Source organism: Bubalus bubalis, chromosome 2 (genome assembly GCF_019923935.1).
Source record: "Bubalus bubalis isolate 160015118507 breed Murrah chromosome 2, NDDB_SH_1, whole genome shotgun sequence".
Taxonomy (NCBI): domain Eukaryota; kingdom Metazoa; phylum Chordata; class Mammalia; order Artiodactyla; family Bovidae; genus Bubalus; species Bubalus bubalis.
The window spans coordinates 39,396,668-39,416,697 of NC_059158.1; the positions used below are offsets into that span (position 1 = coordinate 39,396,668).

The 20,030-nt window shown below is 37.1% G+C and overlaps 1 protein-coding gene across 7 annotated transcripts in view; it reads left to right on the forward strand.

Annotated features, from left to right (window-relative positions):
- BTBD9 (BTB domain containing 9) overlaps positions 1-20,030 on the forward strand; it is a 411,047-nt gene that overhangs the window by 19,452 nt on the left and 371,565 nt on the right. For all 7 annotated transcript variants that reach the window (XM_025261016.3, XM_044938341.2, XM_044938340.2 and 4 more), the window contains one exon: positions 16,022-16,233. In XM_025261016.3, the coding sequence (XP_025116801.2) occupies positions 16,049-16,233 (185 nt within the window). In that variant the 5' untranslated portion in view covers positions 16,022-16,048. The remainder of the gene's footprint in view (positions 1-16,021; positions 16,234-20,030) is intronic.

Consider the following 20,030-nt stretch of genomic DNA (forward strand, 5'->3'; position numbering starts at 1 on the left):
TTTATATAAAGTATAACTGGCATCTCTTCCTCTTGTGTTAATATAATTATTTCTAATTATATTCCTAAACATATCTGCATTGGAGGCTTGCTTCTCTTGCAAAGGCATGGTCCTGGTAGCTTTTCTTGATGGGCTATGAGAATTTGTGTCAGTGACATCCCAAGTTGATACTGTGGTTGAGCTGGTCACATACCAAGATTATGACTTTAGGTAAAGAATCAACTGATGGAATTCTAAGAAACAGAACAGCCTTGATGCATATTTTGATGACGATAAAAGAGGTAGAATTCAGTATTAGATGTGAATTAAATTTGGCCTATGAATATTGTTCAGAACTGAGAATAGCAGTCTAATCATAAGCTCATCAATTATTCAGTAGCACCTTGGGGGTATTAGTGCACAGAATACAGAAAACCTATCCACTACCCTTTAGAGTTTTTGTTCTAAGACAGAAGGGGAGAAGCATGCATTCTTTTTTAATGCACTTTATTCTTCCACAGTGCGGGTGAAGTTTATATGTGCACATACAGGCAGTCCCCATGGTTGTATATTCACGGGGGTTTGTGGAAGATCTGGGGTGGGATTAAGTTTGGATCATGAAAAGATGACAGTTTTACAGGAAAAGTTCATTTTTTCTCTAATTGTAAGAGATGTGGATTTCTTGAACTCTTTGCCTAAATTTTTTGTTCCTAAAATGAGTCATTTTCTTGATATGTGCTATTCATCCCCTTATTCTGTGTATACACTATAAATTTGGTTTTGGCTGTAGAAGGGCTTCCCTGGTGGCTCAGCTGGTAAAGAATCCGCCTGCAATATGGGAGACCTGGGTTCAATCCCTGGGTTGGGAAGGTCTGCTGGAGAAGGGAATGGCTACCTACTCCAGTATTCTGGCCAGGAGAATTCCGTGGACTGTATAGTCCATGGGGTCACAAAGAGTTGGACAGGACTGAGTGACTTTCACTTTCACTTGGCCTAAGCCATAGATTTGGGTCAGTGGGTCTTATTTTGGACAGTAACTACTAGACTACATGAGGATAATTATCTCTGAGTTTTATTCTTTCTTTTCATTGCAGTAGAAAATGGTATGTTGGAGGAACAAAGACAATGCTCATAAAACCAAAGGGAAGGGATTATATGTGGGGGTCGGGGGGCAAAAGGAAGACTAGTATAATTTGTGAACATGTCCTTTAGATTATGTGCTAGAATGGCAACAAATAAATTTGTAAATCAAAATTTTTAGGTGGACTAATTTCTCAGTTGATCTTTTTTTTAATTTCAGTTTTCTCAGAAGATAGCCAAGATAGCAGGGTTTAACAAACTGCATCAAAGTATGCACAGCAGAACATTTTTATAACATCTACAAATGAAAAGCCAATTTCCTTTACCCAGACAATAATCCAAATGTTCACAGTAGCTTCACTACAAGGAAATTAAATTGTTGCAATTGATGATTCCACTGCTTTAATGGGAGTTCATGCTATAATAACCTTTATTAATTAGGAAAATATCATATAATTTAAATCTGGGCCAGAATATTACAGACCCATAAGGTGCCACTGAAGAAATTAAAGAGAAATGGCTGTCCTATATTTTCAAATATTATTACAACTAATAACCTCTGTACTCATCATGACTTTTTCATTGTTTTTTTTGGGCTCTTGGTGCATATATTTTCTGTTCCTAGTGTACAGTTCATATAATTTTCAATAGACTTGAGATCAGTAAGGCTGATAACCCCAAAAAGGATAATTATATAAACTCTGAGATCTATAAATGATAGCCAGTTGCAGTCTGTGACTTATCATTTCCATCTTACAGAGGGTTGTCTTACAGGGTGTTATACAGTGGCATAGACAAGAGCTGAGAGACTGAGGGTTAGGTTGGTGACTGAATAACGTAGGTCTTTGGGTAATAGGTTAATAAAATCTGGTGGTGAGTTTCTGTACCTTTAATCCCTTTCTGAAGCATAAACTCAAGAAGGTACTCTGTAGGGAAGAAAGAAGAAAGAAAAGCTTCAATATTTGGGGAAATATAATATAATAATATTAATGGAATGAAACTCACTTGGGTCACTTGTTACTTTGTTTTAGGATACCTGATTTGAATGCTTTTGTTTGAAGGTGTTTGGGAAAGATTGTTTTAATTAGAGACTGGATTTAGAGAACTGAGGTACTGAGTAGAAAATAAAAATAATACTGCAAATTACTGTGTATATTGGGCCATATTTGCTTTGGGAGTCTCAGATATTTTGTGATTGAATAAAAGAGTAGCTTCTCACAGCCACCCCAGAATTAGATGTCATTGCCAAACTAAGCCAGGAGCATTGCCCAGTCAAGGAAAATGCTTCTTAAAATATGGCCCAAGGTCACTGGTAGGCCTTGATGAGAAAATACTGGCAAATGTCAGGAGATCTCATAGTCTTTCGTTTATATATCCTTTGGCACCTTGTTAATGACCATACGAGGGAAGCATTAAGAATATGCACAATGTGGCGTTCATAAATCCATGTTAGTGTATTACAGGAGTTCATAAAAGATTCTGATTTGGTATTCTGCTAAGAAGTCTAACTTAAGCAGTCTGTAGCAGCATTATTCGGAGAAGGCAATGGCACCCCACTCCAGCACTCTTACCTGGAAAATCCCATGGACAGAGGAGCCTGGTAGGCTGCAGTCCATGGGGTCGCGAAGAGTTGGACACGACTGAGCAACTTCACTTTCACTCTTCACTTTCATGCATTGGAGAAGGAAATGGCAACCCACTCCAGTGTTCTTGCCTGGAGAATCCCAGGGGCGGCGGGGCCTGGTGGGCTGCCGTCTCTGGGGTCGCACAGAGTTGGACACGACTGAAGTGACTTAGCAGCAGCAGCAGCATTCTAGAACTCTTATTCCACGTGTGCACATGCATAAGTTAGAATTATTTTATATTTTTGTAAAGATACATATCACTGTTATGTTGAGTTGGTTGTGTTTTTCAAGTTGTTTCTGTTCTTCCTTTATAAATTACTGTTTAGTCTTGTCATTATCAATTTAATTTGTTACAAGTTGTTTAGCTAGTTACCTATAGTGTATACTGATGCATATTTGTGTTAATAATATTCTTGATCTGTAATTTTTCAGTAGAGTTTTAAAACATTGTAGTTAAAAAAGTTGGGTTGAAAAAGACACTGCCTTTTTTTTTTTTTTTTTTTAACACCATGGCATATTTTACCTGGTCTGAATAGAGTGTATTTAAAAAAAAAAATTCGAGAACTGCTGGTCTGAGGAGCTAATTAGCAGATCTAGTAGTCAGAGAATCATTTCTGATTTCTTCAGTATTACTACAGCATAGCTCTAATAAGTTCAGAACTTTGACAGACTTTGGTTTAAAAATGCTATTTATTGTCTGTGTCCTTGGACTTGTTGTCTAATCTTGTTTGTCCTTCAATTTTTCCTGTCTGTTAAATAAAAGAACAGTGTGTGCTTAATCCAATTGTTTGAATACTGGGTAGGATGATGTGTGTAAAATGCTAAGGACTCTGCCTAGCTTATACTTAAGTCCTCAATAATAGTAACCATTATTATTTGTTATTGTTCTTGTTATTCAGTCCTGTCCTACTTTTTTGTGACCACATTGACTGTAACCAGCCAGGCTCCTCTGTCCTTGGGATTTCCCCAGCAAGAATACTGGAGTAGATTGCCGTTTCCTTTTCTAAGGGATCTTCCCCACCCAGGGATGGAACCTATATCTCCTGCATTGCAGGTAGATTTTTTTCTTTTTAACCACTGAGCTACCTGGTATAGATAACCATTATTATTAGGTAAGAAGTACTTTCTGTGTCCCTTGGAAGAAAAGTTATGACCAACCTAGATAGCATATTGAAAAGCAGAGACATTAGTTTGCCAACAAAGGTCCGTCTAGTCAAGGCTGTGGTTTTTCTAGTGGTCATGTATGGATGTGAGAGTTGGACTATGAGGAAAGCTGAGCGCCGAAGAATTGATGCTTTTGAACTGTGGTGTTGGAGAAGACTCTTGAGAGTCCCTTGGACTGCAAGGAGGTCCAACCAGTCCATCCTAAAGGAGATCAGCCCTGGGTGTTCTTTGGAAGGAATGATGCTAAAGCTGAAACTCCAGTCAGTACTTTGGCCACCTCATGCGAAGAGTTGACTCTTTGGAAAAGACTCTGATGCTGGGAGGGATTGGGGGCAGGAGGAGAAGGGGATGACAGAGGATGAGATGGCTGGATGGCATCACCAACTCCATGGATGTGAGTTTGAGTGAACTCCAGGAGATGGTGATGGATAGGGAGGCCTGGCGTGCTGCGGTTCATGGGGTCGCAAAGAGTCCGACACGACTGAGCGACTGAACTGAGCACAACTAAGCGACTGAACTGAACTTTCGGTGTCCCTACTGCAAAATTGTTGATTTGTTACTATTTAATAGATTGTTACTTTGTTTTAAGTTTCTGCCTTTAAAATATATACATATATCAGTATACTTGATTTACTATATGTTGTGTTAGTTTCAGGTGTACAGCAAAGTGATTTTGCTGTATATTTACATATATTTATTATTTTTCAGATTCTTTACCCTATAGGTTATTACAGAATATGGAGTAGGGTTCCCTGTGCTATGCAATAGGTCCTTGTTGGTTATCTGTTTTATGTATAGTAGTGTGTATATGTTAATCTCAAGTTCCTAATTTATCCCTTCTCCTTCACATTTCTGCTTTGATAACCATAAGGTTGTTTTCAAAATCTGTGAGTCTTTTTGTAAATAGGTTCATTTGTATCATTTTTAAAAATTAAATTCCACATGAGTGATATCAGATGATATTTGTCTTTCTCTGAATTACTTCACTTAGTATGATAATCTCTAGGTCCACCTGTGTTGCTGCAAATGGCATTATTTTGTTCTTTTTTATGGCTGAGTAATACTCCATTGTATATATATGTACCACATCTTCTTTATACATTCCTCTGTCAGTGGACATTTGGTTGCTTCCATGTCTTGACTATTGAAAATAGTGCTTCAGTGAACTTTGGGATGCATGTATCTGTTTGAAGTATGGTTTTCTCCAGATATATGCCCAGTAGTGGGATTGCTGGATCATTTGGTAGTTCTGTTTTTAGTTTTTCCTTTATTTTTAAGGAACCTCTGTACTGTTCTCCCAGGTGGTTTTACCAATTTGCATTGCCTCCAACAGTGTAGGAGCGTTCTCTTTTCTCTACCCCTCTCTAGCATTTATTGTTTGTAGACTTTTTGATGATGGTCATTCTGACTGATGTGAGGTTATGCCTCACTGTAGTTTTCATTTGCATTTCTCTAAAAATTAATGATGTTGAACATCTGTTCATATACTTGGGCCATCTGTATGTCTTTGGAGAAATGCCTATTTAGATCTTCTGTCCTTTTTTTTTCTTAGATTGAGTTGTTTTTTGACAAAAAGCTGCATGAGCTGCTTATATAGTTTGGAGGTTAATCCCTTGTTGGTTGTTTCGTTTACAGATATGGTCTCCTAGTCTGTTGGTTGTCTTTTTTTTGTTTATGATTTCCTTTGCTCTGCAAAAGCTATAAAGTTTAATTAGGTCCCATTTGTTTATTTATGTTTTCATTTTCATGACTCTGAAAGGTGAATCAAAAAAGATATTGCTACCATTTATGTCAAAGAGTGTTTTGCCTGTGTTTTCCTGTAAGAGTTGTGTAGTGTCCAGCCTTAACATTTAGGTCTTTGATCAATTTTGAGTATATTTTTGTGTATGATGTTAGAGAATTTTCTAATTTCATTCTTTTACGTGTAACTGTCCAGTTTTTCAAGCACTGCTTATCTTATTGAAGAGACCACCTTTTCTCCATTGTATATTCTTGCCTCTTTTGTCATCGATTAATTGACCTTAGGTGCATGGGTTTATTTCTGGGCTTTCTATGCTGTTTCATTGATCTATATTTCTGTTTTTACTCCAGTACTGTACTGTTTTGGTTACTGTAGCTTTGTAGTATAGTCTGAAGTCATTTTAATGCCTTTAATATGAAATTTTGTTGTTAATAATAGAATATGTTTCAAATGATCTCGCCAATTTCAAAATTGAGGGTTACTTTTATTGAAATATATTTGACATATAACTGTAAATTCAAGATGTACAACATGTTGATTTGCTACATTTATTTATTATAATATGATTGCCATGATACAATAATTAGGACCTCTATCATGTTATGTAATTATTTCTTTTTAGTGGTTAGAATAATTAAGCTTTCGTTTCTTAGCAAGTTTGATTATAATGCAACGTTGTTGTCTGTGTTCACTATACTGTGTATTAGCTCTCTAGGACTTGTTGGGGGACAAGCCACCTTATAAAATCTGATTACTAGGAGTAGAGTTGTCATAATGCCTATTTTCTTGTTGTCTGCTTGTGTTGGCAATGTTATATTATCTTCAACCAGTGGTTTCCTTGTAGGAACCTTTTAAAATTCACTTGTCATTTTGTAAGCAATAACTTAAACTATATAATTTTTGGTAAATTCAAGTAGCAGGCCCAGGCAAACCTGATATTTCCCTTAAACAAAGGAGGGCAATTCCTTTCAGCTCATTTTTCTAGGTTAAAAATATATATTGTTATAAGTGTTAAGAGGGGCTTCCCAGGTACCTTAGTGGATAAAGAATCAACCTGCAATGCAGGAGATGCAGACAGATGCGAGTTCAGTCCCTGGGTCGGGAAGATCCCCTAGAAGAGGGTATGACAGCCCACTCCAGCATTCCTCCCTGGAGAATCCCATGGACAGAGGAGCCTGGTGGACTACAGTCCATAGGGTTGCAAAGAGTGGTACATGACTCAAGTGACTGAGCACTCATGCAAGTGTTAAGGTTTTTTCCCCCAAATTTCTATGGTTTGTATTCCACTCTCCTAGGATGTGAATACCCCATTTTAGAGAGAAATTGGCTAATTATTTGAATATTAACTCTTATTCTGATACAAGAGTATAACAATTTTTTGTATATGTTTTGGTACAGTATCTGTGGAAGATAACTGTCTTTGACTTTCTACCAATCATAAACTCATGGCTAGTTCTAGTGTTGACTTTTACTTCTCATCTAGTCCTACTTTCCTCAGTGGACAGTGAGTTCTTCAAAGGTGCAACTTTCTTTTATTAATCTTCGTGTTTGTATCACCTAGCACTTGTAGCGGAGAAGGCAATGGCCCCCCACTCCAGTACTTTTGCTTGGAAAGTCCCATGGACGGAGGAGCCTGGTGGGCTGCAGTCCATGGGGTCGCTAGAGTCGGACACGACTGAGCAACTTCACTTTCACTTTTCAGTTTCATGCATTGGAGAAGGAAATGGCAACCCACTCCAGTGTTCTTGCCTGGAGAAGCCCAGGGACGGGGAAGCCTGGTGGGCTGCCGTCTATGGGGTCGCACAGAGTCGGACACGACTGAAGTGACTTAGCAGCAGCAGCAGCACTTGTAGTGAGAGATCAATAAATCTCTTGTGGAATGAATTATATATAGCTCCAGAAACTAGTTTGTCCTTTGGCAAACAAGTGGTAAATACATGTGGTAATTGGTAAATGGAATTACATATACTCTCCATAAAATGATCTCATCAAATATTTTATGATACAGTTCCTTAGTGTTCCAAGCTGAGAATATCTATAAATATTTATTTACAACCATATAAAATCATAGAGTGACAAGAATTTGGAGCTGGACTGGATGTTAAAAATCATTTAATTTTTCCCAAAGAAAGACATTTCAGGAATCCCAAGACAAGAAAATGCCCATGAACTCCAGTCATATTTCTCACTGTAGCACTTTACTGCCTGATGCTGCTGCTCTTCTGCAAGGTTTTAAAATGGATCTGCAGAATATCAGAATCAAGGTTACACCTACCGTATTGTCAGTCTACACCTGTTTATTCAAACTGTTGGATGACAAGGGTAGAGTATATATCAAAAGAAGTGGGGCATCCTTCCCATGAGAAAGTAGAATGTGATTTTTTGTGAGTGTTTTAAGATGCAGACAGGACATCATTTATCTCCCCAAGCGATATTAATTTAAAGTTTAAGGATTACTACTTCAAATTACACACCACATGGGTACTAAGTGCAGAAAGAAATTGCTAAACCATATGCTTGTAAATACCATCTCTTTCCTCAAGAGAAAAATCATTTATGTTTTGCAATTAAAGAACAGGTCTCTTTTCTCATAAAGTTCTTTCAGTCAAGAAATACATGGGGCACAGAGGGCTTCCCAGGGGAGGTTTATACAGCGGTTCAAGGACTCTGGCGTCTCCACCTGGTGGAACTTTGGTCTTTGTCTATTTCCTGATTAGATTCTAGAGAGTAAACTTTAAGTTCAAAAATTATAGTAAACCCTTGTAAAAGAAAAGTTTGTAAACAGTTCTGTTGTAAGTGACTTTAACGAAGTTGATATTTAGGTCAGTTTGGTTTTTTCACAATTATAACATTACAACATTGTGAACTACATATGGTGCTCTTGCTTTATTGATGGATGTTGTTTCCTGTTTCAGTGAGAACAAATGCATGTGGGGTTTTTATTGCATAATAAATAGTCAATAATCCTGAGAATTTTAATACTGCAGCTTTAGCAGTTTTAAAAAAAAAATTCTGATGTGTTTGAATCCAGGAAAGTTTAACCAACCACACACACAAAATGGGATAGTTTCTATACCACCACCCCTGGTAAATGAATTCATATGAAGTCTCAGAACTCTCAACTAGTAACTGATTATGATATCACGAATGGTGCCATTTCCTCTCTTAGAGTAAGTCTCTGTTCCCCTTGCCTGCCTACTTGTCTCTTTCCTCTTACCTTGAAGGAACAGCTTGAGTGAATAGATTACCCTTGCTCTATTCCTGTGAACGTCAGCAAGTTTAGACTCTGGGACTGTCAACAGGAGCAAATTTCAGACCACTTTGTTTACATCCAAGAAAATATGCTGTAAATTGAGAAAAGTCATACTGAAAATCTCTTAAGGTGAAGATGTTTATAGTAGGCTATGCTACCCAGGTATCTGATATTCATTACTTTTTGCCTGTCTTAATGTAAATGAACTTTTTGTCCTTGACTTCAAATTGTTAATTATTTTTTACTTGTAGTGTAATATATAATCCCTCTGTTTACCATTCTGTCTTAATCACTAAGTCAGGTACTACTGGATGTGGCAAATTAAAGCACTTGCTGTCTTATACAAAAACCAGTTTAATTTGTGATTTTAGTGGCCAAAGTTATTGAAAGATTTGTGTATAGTTTTATTACAATAGAACATGCTTGTTATAAAAATTTTAAACATTACAGAAATAGATATTATGCTGTGTAAATTTTTTCCCATAGCCCAATGGTTAATCTATTGGGTTAACCCTTGTTAACAATTTGGTGTGTGCTTTTTATGTGTTTAACAAAATAAGGTTATATTATTGTTTTGCAGCTTGCCTTTTTGCATGTAAATATATATTTAAGAATTTTCAATGTCAATAAGGTATTTAACTTTATTTTTTAAAATCATTGTACAGTATTCCATTGTATAGGCTTATTATTGTTTATCCAGTTCCCATTAAATGGGCATTTAAGGTTTTTTTTTTTTACTGTTACAGAATGTGCTGAAGTTAACATTCTTATGTAATTAGTTTTGTGCTCTTGTGTGAATATCCAGCTTATTTTTTCAAAATGGCTAGCCAACATTTTTTATCGAAAAAATTTATATTTTCTCCCACTGAATTGAGTTACTGCATTTACACACACACACACACACACACACACACACACACTATACTGTGTCTGTTGTTACCGTTCACTTGCTAAGCGGTGTCTGACTCTGCAACCCCGCAGACAGTAGCGTGTCAGGCTCCTCTGTCTTCTGCTGTCTCCCTGAGTTTGCTCAAATTCATGGCCACTGAGTCGGTGATGCTGTCTAAGCATCTCATCCTCTGCTTCCCCCTTCTCCTTTTGCCTTCAGTCTTTCCCAGCATACGGAATACCTGTGTATATTTGGGTTTATTTCTGGACTAATGTTTTAATGTTTAATTTTATGTTTAAATTTAATGTTTAATGTTTTAATGGCATTGCTTAATTGTTCTAATGAATGATTTGCTTTCTCATCCAGTACCCTGGCCTCCTTTCATTGCTCTTCTTTTTTAGAGTATATGTGAAATCACATATTTATTCTTTCAGATAAACTTCTTTACCCAAATTTACTTTAAAAACTTAGTTGTGGTTCTGATCATTATTACTTTTAATTCCTGTATTAATTAGAACATTCTCTCAGCTTTAAAAATCTCTTGATAAATATAAAATTCTCATTTTTCCTTCTCAGTTTACTAATATGTGTGCCCATTTGTCAAATTATTTTTAACTGTATCCCTACCAAGAACATTTTGGTGAATTTTGTTTTCTGCTGCTAAAGCTTTGTTTTTGTTAACAATATGAAGGACAGTAAAGTATCAAATATTCTTTTCTATAGGGTGATTTAGAGATGATTGGTATCTTTACAACATCTCCAAACACTGTATGTCTTTTCACTTATTTTTCTTAAATCCCTCAGAAGAGTTTTATAACTTCCTTACATATTCTATGAGTTTATTCCTAGATATTGCAGTTATAGATTACAGAGCTTTCCCTTCATATTTTCTATCTGGTTGTTTTGGACATGAAAGGGTACTGTATATTTTCATATACAGTCAACTACTGAACAATACAACGGTTGGGGTGCCTACCCTCCGCACAGTTGAAAATTCAAATGTAATTAGCCTTCCATGTCTGAGGTTCCTCTGTATCCTCTGCTCCTATCCATCTGAGGATCCACAGTTGTGGCTCATGTAGTACTGTGGCATTTACTATTGAAAAAATCCAAGTATAAGTGGACTCATGCAGTTTAAACCCATGTTTAGAGGTCAACTATAATAATTTATGTGATCACCTTAGTGAACCTTGCTTATTTTCTCATTTTTTTTTCAGTTGATTCTCATGGATTTTTTTCATGTAGGCAATGAGATTATCAGCAAATAATGATTACTTTGCTTGTTTGTTTCCTAATTCATTTACCTTTAACTTTCTTAATTGCATTGTCTTTTGCCTCTGAAAAATGTTAATAATGGTGAATAGATATCCTTGTCCTATTTCCAAACTTTCTAGGGATGTTTCTAGTGTTTTTATTATTAATAGTTTCTTATATCTATTATCCCTGGAGAAGGCAATGGCTACCCACTCCAGTATTCTAACCTGGAGAGTCCCATGGGCAGAGGAGCCTGGCGGGCTACAGTCCATGGGGTCACAAAGAGTCAGACATGACTGAATGACTAAACACACATATCTATTACAGTTAGGATGTGTGTGTATAAAGTTAAGAAAGTATTCATTTATCCCTATTCAATGAAAACTTTTAAAATAAACTTCTTAATGATTGTTTAAAAAGGGATTTTAGCTTTTATTGAGCTAATACATGATTTTTTTCTCCTTTAATCTTTTGATGACAGTTATTTTTGCTAATATTCATATCTTTCTTGGAATTGACCAACTTTGTCCTGGCTTCTTTTGCTTAATTCTGTTTTCCAATATTAATAGGAATTTTTCACATTTACTAATTTCTGAGTGTGTGATGTGATCACGTCTTCATGTCAGGGTTAAATTGGCTTCATAAGAAGAAGTAGAAAACTCATGTGCGCAGGAATAGTTTAAATAACACTGTAATTATCTGATCCTTAAAGTTTTGAAGAAACCTGTCCATGAAACGGTTTCGATCTAGCATATTGGGAGGTCAGGGGTTAGGGATTCATTTAGGCAGATGGGGTAGGTTATTTACTTAGTATCCCTTTCTCCTATCCAAATCTAAGGTTAAATCAGTATATCAGGTAGGTTTTTAGGCTCCTTGTTTTCAGTGCTGATCTATATCCACATCTCTCATTTAGCACCCTGAGCACTGCGTCTCTAAGAAGCTTCTTGGTGGGCAGTGTGCTGTCACAACTTCCTGGGGGAATTTAGCACATTCAGTATAACTCCACTGGGAGAGGGGCCTTGAAAGTTTGCGTCTGGTTTCCCCCAGACTTTGCCATATGTACTTTTTCAAAACCTTTGCTGATTTTGCTTTGATTTTTTTTTTTTTTGCTGTAATAAATCACAATCATGAGTCCATCCATATGCTGAGTCATGAGAGTCATTTCATATGACAGGACAAAACAGTGGTATTAAAATGTGGTGGCAGAGTTCTAAAATACAACTTTAAAAAAATGTACTATAACTTTGTCTTTACAGGTATGGAAATAATCTCATAGAAGTTAGAACACTTGTCAAAGACCACATATGTTGTTAGTAGCAGAATAAGTGTTAGCGTTAAAGTATAAGAAATATGTCTAAATAGTTTTACTCCATGAGCTTTAATTTTTTCTTTACCTGTGGCAGATTCACTTTGATATTTGGCAAAACTAGTACAATTATGTAAAGTTTAAAAATAAAATAAAATTAAAAAACAAACAAAAAATAAATTGATGTTTTAAAAATGCTAACTTTATTGATGTGTGGCTTTTAAAACATGTTTTTTTTTAATGGCAAGTGGATGGACCCAAGCTGTCACTTCATGGATAAGCTAGGGCACTGGGTGAAAATATTTTTTGCATACAAGCTATAGCACTGGTAACTGGGTTAGCATCATTTGCTTCTTTGCAGTAAGATTAAAAATGGAATCATTTCCTAAATAAATTTTCTTAGCAGAAAATTTGTTTGCATATTTATGTACCTGAGAAGGGATGTTAACCTAGAACAGTAGAGTCTAAATAAATGAGTGTTTTCTAGGCTGAGCATTAGAATCACTTCAGAATAGTGGCCAACTGCATCAGAATTTCTGGTGGGTGGAGCTCAAGCATCTTTGTGTTTTAAGCTCCTCAGTGATTCCTGTTGTGGCAAGCTTCATTGAGAATCACTGGTCTAATTAAAATTATTTCTGTATGCCAATGAAAATTACTATTTTGTTAAAATTTCTTTACTAAGTCTGTTTCATATATACTACAATCTTTGCTTCATGCCTCCAGTTGGAAAAGCATAATTAGAATGTAAATTTAGTAAAAGGAAATTTTACGTATTGAATCAGTTCTAATGAGGTGGATGAAACTGGAGCCTATTATATAGAGTGAAGTAAGCCAGAAAGAAAAACACCAATACAGTATACTAACGCATATATATGGAATTTAGAAAGATGGTAACAATAACCCTGTGTATGAGACAGCAAAAGAGACACTGATGTATAGAACAGTCTTATGGACTCTGTGGGAGAGGGAGAGGGTGGGAAGATTTGGGAGAATGGCATTGAAACATGTATAATATCATGTATGAAACGAGTTGCCAGTCCAGGTTCGATGCACGATACTGGATGCTTGGGGCTAGTACACTGGGACGACCCAGAGGGATGGTATGGGGAGGGAGGAGGGAGGAGGGTTCAGGATGGCGGATTCATTATGATATTTGGCATAACTAATACAATTTTGTAAAGTTTAAAAATAAAATAAAATTAAAAAAAAAAAAGAAGTACAAATCTGGAGAACTTATTAAAATAGATATTTATATATGTAGTATTAAAGTTTATTATGTATCAGTTGAGGAATTATAAATTGACCTTTGAGCTAGTTAACCAAGAATCTATCATTGTCCATCAGGAGTCATTAGTTAATCATTTGAGTCTCACGGATAACCTAGATAAAATTTTAAGATAATATACCAGAGAACATATTCATTGGGTATGTACATGGCATCCTTTCTGGTAGGGAAAACATCTATTTTGTTTGGAGTCATGTATCATCATTGAACTATTGGACAGTGTTGTGACAGTTCTTGTTGAGAATGGAATTTTGAAATCAGGTACCAGTGAGTTTTAGAATGTCATGACTGACATAGGAAATAATCGTGCTATTTATTTTGAACATTGTTTGGATAACCAAGCCAGAAATCAAAGCAAAGAGCAAAAAGAATATGATCCTTTATGTAGAATATAGTCAGTCCTTGATCATTTCTTAGAGCAGGGATGGCAAACTATAATCTGAGGGTTAAATCCAGCCCTTCTCTGTAAATAATTTTATTGGAGCGTAGCCATGTTCATTCATTTACTTGCTGTCTATGGCTACTCATGGTAGGGTTGAATGGTTGTGAGAGAGGCTATATGGCGGGCAAAGCCTAAAGTATTTACTCTCTGACCCTTTGCAAAAAGTTTGCCAACTTCTATGTTAGACTGTTGTATCACATATTAAGGGATTGAATTTCACATTTTCTGGGGACACTCCTAAATGGATCCTTATGTCGAATTTGGTCCTAAAAACAGAGGTGACTGGAGATGATCCACTTTTTAGGGCTTTCAAATGCAGGTTGCGGTTGAGGGAGAGGGATTTGCCCTGAAAATGAGTATGCTGCTAGCCCTCTGATAGTCCTACCAGGGGCCAGGAGCTTCTTTTACTTATCTGTAGGTGTTTCCTTGCCTAACTCAGCCTCCGTGTTCCTCTACATCACATTCCTTGCTGCTGTTCCCTCGGTTGGGGGTGGGCATGGAGTAGCGGGTAACTGGGGAAACTGGACTGTGAGGGTATTCCACTACAGTCTCTGGGGATAAAGACAATTTTTTCACGTAGCTTGTTTTATCTTTTAGTTTTAAAAATATTTTTATTAATTTTTGGCCGTGCTGGGTCTTCGATGCTGTGTGGGCTTTTTTCTAGCTGCAGTGAGTGGGGCTGCTCTCCAGTTGTGCTCGGGCTTCTCATTGTGGTGGCTTCTCTTGGTGCAGGGCACAGGCTCTAGGGCACGTGTGCTTCAGTAGTTGTGGTGCTTGGGCTCTGGAGCACAGGCTCAGTAGTCATGGGCACGGGCTCAAGTTGTCCTGTGGCAAGTGGGATCTTCCAGGACCAGGGATCGAATAAGCGTTTCCCACATTGGCAGGTGGATTCTTTACCTCTGAGCCACCAGGAAAGCATCACATACCATGTTGACAGTGAACCTGCATGTGGAAGTGTGAAGGTTAGGAGTGGCTTAATCTGGTGCAAGCAGAGTTCAAGAAGGTGTGGAGAGGGTCTAGTGGAGACAGAATATCTGACTCAATTCTAGTTTCAGGTACAACACCTCTGAGCTGTCAACCACATCGTCACCTCAGACACCTGCATGCTAGTGAGGGCTTTCATCCACTTGCTGGGTTACTTACATCTGGGAAGTACTACCTGCAAGTACAGTAGATATTTAAGAATATAACCATTTTTAGCTTTTGAAGATAATTGCTCCCATTTCTAATATGTAAAGCTGTTAATCAAGTTTTAAGCTTTTGATTTTCAGTTGCATTTGTAGGAAAGAAAAGCAAGCAAGTGAGATTAAACGTAATGATGTTGTGATAAACACAGGCTACCTGCTTATCAGGGATAAAAGTTTGAACTGAAGTTACAGTCTTCAGAAAAATACTGGAGTTTTTCTTTCTTAGAGGGAGATTAGGTGCTTACTACAAGCTTCCATTAATAAATGTCCATTTATTTTCGTGACTTCAGAAGATTATAATCTTTTAATAAAATACTTAAGATGGTTTCAGATCAAAACTTCTGTAATTAATTGAAATTGGATTTAGTTTATTCTTTTTGTGAGTTAGGTCTAGATCTATGCCTGAATGAGTTTTCCACTGGGTCTAGCTAGTTATACCACCTTAGTAAATATAGCTATGCTAAAAGAGGAACTCTTCTGGTTGTTGATTTTCTTTTTCCTGAGATACTGAGAAATAAGGGACCTAAACACAGTTTGAACACAGTTTTCTAGATTGTGATGGATCCAAGTGCTGTTAATGTTTGAAGATCCTGAGTTCTAGTGTGATAAGGTGGTGAGGATAGTGGAGTTAATGGAAATAGGCTGAACTACTTCCCAGAATAGATGGGTTAATAGAGATACCAATGATGATGATAAAATCGCTCTCTTTTGTGATTTTTTAGGAAATACATTTTTACCTGTCTGTGTTTATAGTATGTGGTTTTTGAAGTGTACTCCCTGCCTCTCACTAACTCTCATCCCTTCTTTATATAATAGATCAACGACTATCACCTGTTTTACAAGATGAGTAACAGCCACCCTCTTCGCCCCTTTACTGCAGTGGGGGAGATTGACCATGTGCACATTTTGTCTGAACATATTGGTGCCTTGTTGATTGGGGAAGAATATGGCGACGTCACATTTGTTGTGGAAAAGAAACGTTTTCCTGCCCACAGGGTAATTTTAGCAGCAAGGTGCCAATATTTTCGGTAAGTGTATATTACTTTTTGAAGATACAAGTCATTTGTAGAAAACACTGGTATTTTCCACTCTGAAAAATATGTAACAAAACATAACAAATTCTAGCAGTCATTCAGTTGAACATCTATAAGCGTTTCATCTTTGTTGACTTTTTGTTATATTTTTGAAAATACCTTTTCCTTTCAGGAGTCATCATCATAGGGTTGAAAGGCTTCTCAGGCTGGACTGTACCCCATCAACCATTTTCCAGGTTCTCAACAATATTTCTCAGGCTGAGTCTTTTTTTCCCTTACCCTCTCCTCACAGTTTATGACTAATGGAACTTAAACTGATTTATTAGCCAACAGGCCTCTTGTTGTATAGGCAGAATGACCTTTGGACTTGCCAATGAACGTGTATACCTCTTAGTTTCAGATCACTGAGGTCCAGGACCTATATGTAACCAAACAGATCTATCTCTGAGACATGTAATTTGACAACCCCAAAGTAAACGAAACTTAAATATTTACTGAGACCAAGTTTCATAGTTATATTAGCGCTAAAACTGAACAAAATGTTAATTTTTGTAGAAAGCATACTTGTACTTATACGTAGCTATTGTATGTTACTTAGACCCCTAATTTCCAGGGTTATAAATATTAAACTGAGGTCTAATTACTCTCTGTGTTACCTAATGTTAGTTAAAAGGGAATCATTACTGAGTTATTGACTAATAATATATCCTTGAAAAAATCTATAGAGTCCATATCCGTGAAATCATGGATTTGCCTGTGAAGCTTGATATCTAAAAATTGAGATGTGGAAGGCATGAAGAAAATTTCACTTACCTTCTAGTGAAAACTACAGTCTGATATTATTTATGATTATAATTAATTGAGAAGCAAAACCTACACCTGGAGTCACACACATTGTAGTAGAGTATGTTTCTTGGAAATATTTACTATTTAGCTAGAACTCTTACTATAGTGCTTTATAAACATGTTTAGAACATTCTATCTTGTACATATAAAATGCCAACATAGAGGCAGCCAGGAGCTTAGAGACAAGAGGAATTTGTTAAGAGTTCTAGCTAACATGCTCCTATCGAGATGAGGCAGCTCGCCTTGGTCTGGTCATTATTTTTACCAGTCTGTCCTCTGTATACTTTTGTTTTCCCTTTTCTTTCTTCCGTTTGTTAAAGTGTCTTATGAGAGTCCAGTCTTTATTAAGTTAGAACTTTTCAGCCTTAGGTTTAGTATTTATTACTATTATATATCTTTCCTCTTTCAAAAGAATTTGAGACAACTGTATCTGGGTATCTTTTAGGTGATCAGTATATTCTTAAAAGAAACTCAAGTGTCCTTAGACATTTGAAGAGCATATTGAATGAATGGAATATACTCCCCTCACTTACTGACCTTGTTCTTGGCTGTCTCTTTGTGGGTATTGGACCTTTATAATATCTGATGGCTCACTAGGTTAAACTCAGTCATTACCAATGCCAGCTTAGACTGATTCTCATTGCTGATACTGTTCTTGTGCAAAGGAAGGTTAACTGTTAGCTGTCTGGAGAGGCCTTATGAGTGTGGTCATCAGATCAGATCAGATCAGTCGCTCAGTCGTGTCTGACTCTTTGCGACCCCATGAATCGCAGCACGCCAGGCCTCCCTGTCCATCACCAACTCCTGGAGTTCACCCAGACTCACGTCCATCGAGTCAGTGATGCCATCCAGCCATCTCATCCTCTGTCGTCCCCTTCTCCTCTTGCCCCCAATCCCTCCCAGCATCAGAGTCTTTTCCAATGAGTCAGCTCTTTGCATGAGGTGGCCAAAGTACTGGAGTTTCAGCTTTAGCATCATTCCTTCCAAAGAAATCCCAGGGCTGATCTCCTTCATAATGGACTGGTTGGATCTCCTTGCAGTCCAAGGGACTCTCAAGAGTCTTCTCCAACACCACAGTTCAAAAGCATCAATTCTTCGGTGCTCAGCTTTCTTCACAGTCCAACTCTCACATCCATACATGACCACTGGAAAAACCATAGCCTTGACTAGACGAACCTTTGTTGGCAAAGTAATGTCTCTGCTTTTGAATATGCTATCTAGGTTGGTCATAACTTGCCTTCCAAGGACTAAGCGTCTTTTAATTTCATGGCTGCAGTCACCATCTGCAGTGATTTTGGAGCCCAGAAAAATAAAGTCTGACACTGTTTCCACTGTTTCCCCATCTATTTCCCATGAAGTGGTGGGACCGGATGCCATGATCTTCGTTTTCTGAATGTTGAGGTTTAAGCCAACTTTTTCACTCTCCACTTTCGCTTTCACCAAGAGGCTTTTTAGTTCCTCTTCACTTTCTGCCATAAGGGTGGTGTCATCTGCATATCTGAGGTTATTGATATTTCTCCTGGCAATCTTGATTCCAGCTTCTGCTTCTTCCAGTCCAGCGTTTCTCATGATGTACTCTGCATATAAGTTAAATAAACAGGGTGACGATATACAGCCTTGACGTACTCCTTTTCCTATTTGGAACCAGTCTGTTGTTCCATGTCCAGTTCTAACTGTTGCTTCCTGACCTGCATACAAATTTCTCAAGAGGCAGATCATAGAGCCTATCAATTTCCAGATAAGGACAAGCTAACTGTACCAGAGGGAGCCTTTCACAATTTGGGGGTTCATATTTAAGACTTCCCAGGAGTCCTTGTCAAAACCACTTTTAAAGCATTGAGAATTCAAGTAAGTACCGTGGATCACACTGGAGTGAGAATAGGTCTTGGCAAGATCTCCCCAGGAAGGTGTTCTTTATTCTGGTAATAGTAACTTTAAGGTCATTGATTGGATGTACTCTGGATTAATGGAAACCTTCACAAGTGTTTTTAGGCAGAGTATAACCCAGTGAAGAAGTATGCTCAAAATGTTCATGAATCTTTTGGTGGGTAGTTTCAGCTGTTTCTTTGAGGCAAACAAGAATGTCCTGTCCTGCTTGTCCGGGGGTGGGTGGGAGGAGTTCTAGGCAAGCGTGAGGGGACACTTTGAAATGCTAATCCTGCCCTGAGAATCACAGGAGTGAGGGGGTCTCTCTTTGCCCCTTATTCTCTTGCTCTCGCTTTTTCACATTTTCTTTCTCATCCATTTCATTACTCTTCCTTTTCTGCACTCTTTCTTTGTTCTTTGCTGATGGACTGGAAGCTTTAATTGGTTCATATTATTTCCCCTAGAGTAATAGAGGTAGAAGTTCAAATTTATTACCTGACTGGATTGTCTGCTTTTTTATTATTTAGATGAACAGATAAACAATAATGTGGGGATTTTGTTTTAATCTGAAAAATACTGAAAGACAAAATAGAAAAGTCAGATCATCTATAATCCCATCATGAATTTCATTTTTAATTTATAAACTGACAAATGAAGACACTTTCCTCCCAGACATCTTTTTCCATTCCCTAGAGACAACCACTGTTAACAGTTTAATATGTATTTCTTCTCAATATAAATAGATGTATCTATATATACCTTTGTGCATACAAATCTAAGTATGTGGTATACACTTTTTTCCTATGCTACACATAAGGATTGCAACCTGACTTACCGACTATATCTTTCCAAGACAGTATATATTACTGTCCCTTGATCTTTCTAATGGCTGCATAGAATGTATATATCATAGTTTTTTCCAACCATGTTCCACTTAATGGACATTTAAGATTTTTTCCATTGTTTCAGGATACCTTGTTATACATTTATCTTTATCTTGCTGTGTTATTGAGTCCTAAAAGTGAGATTACTCAGCTGAAGGGTAAGCACATTTTAGATTTGAATAGATATTACTTAAA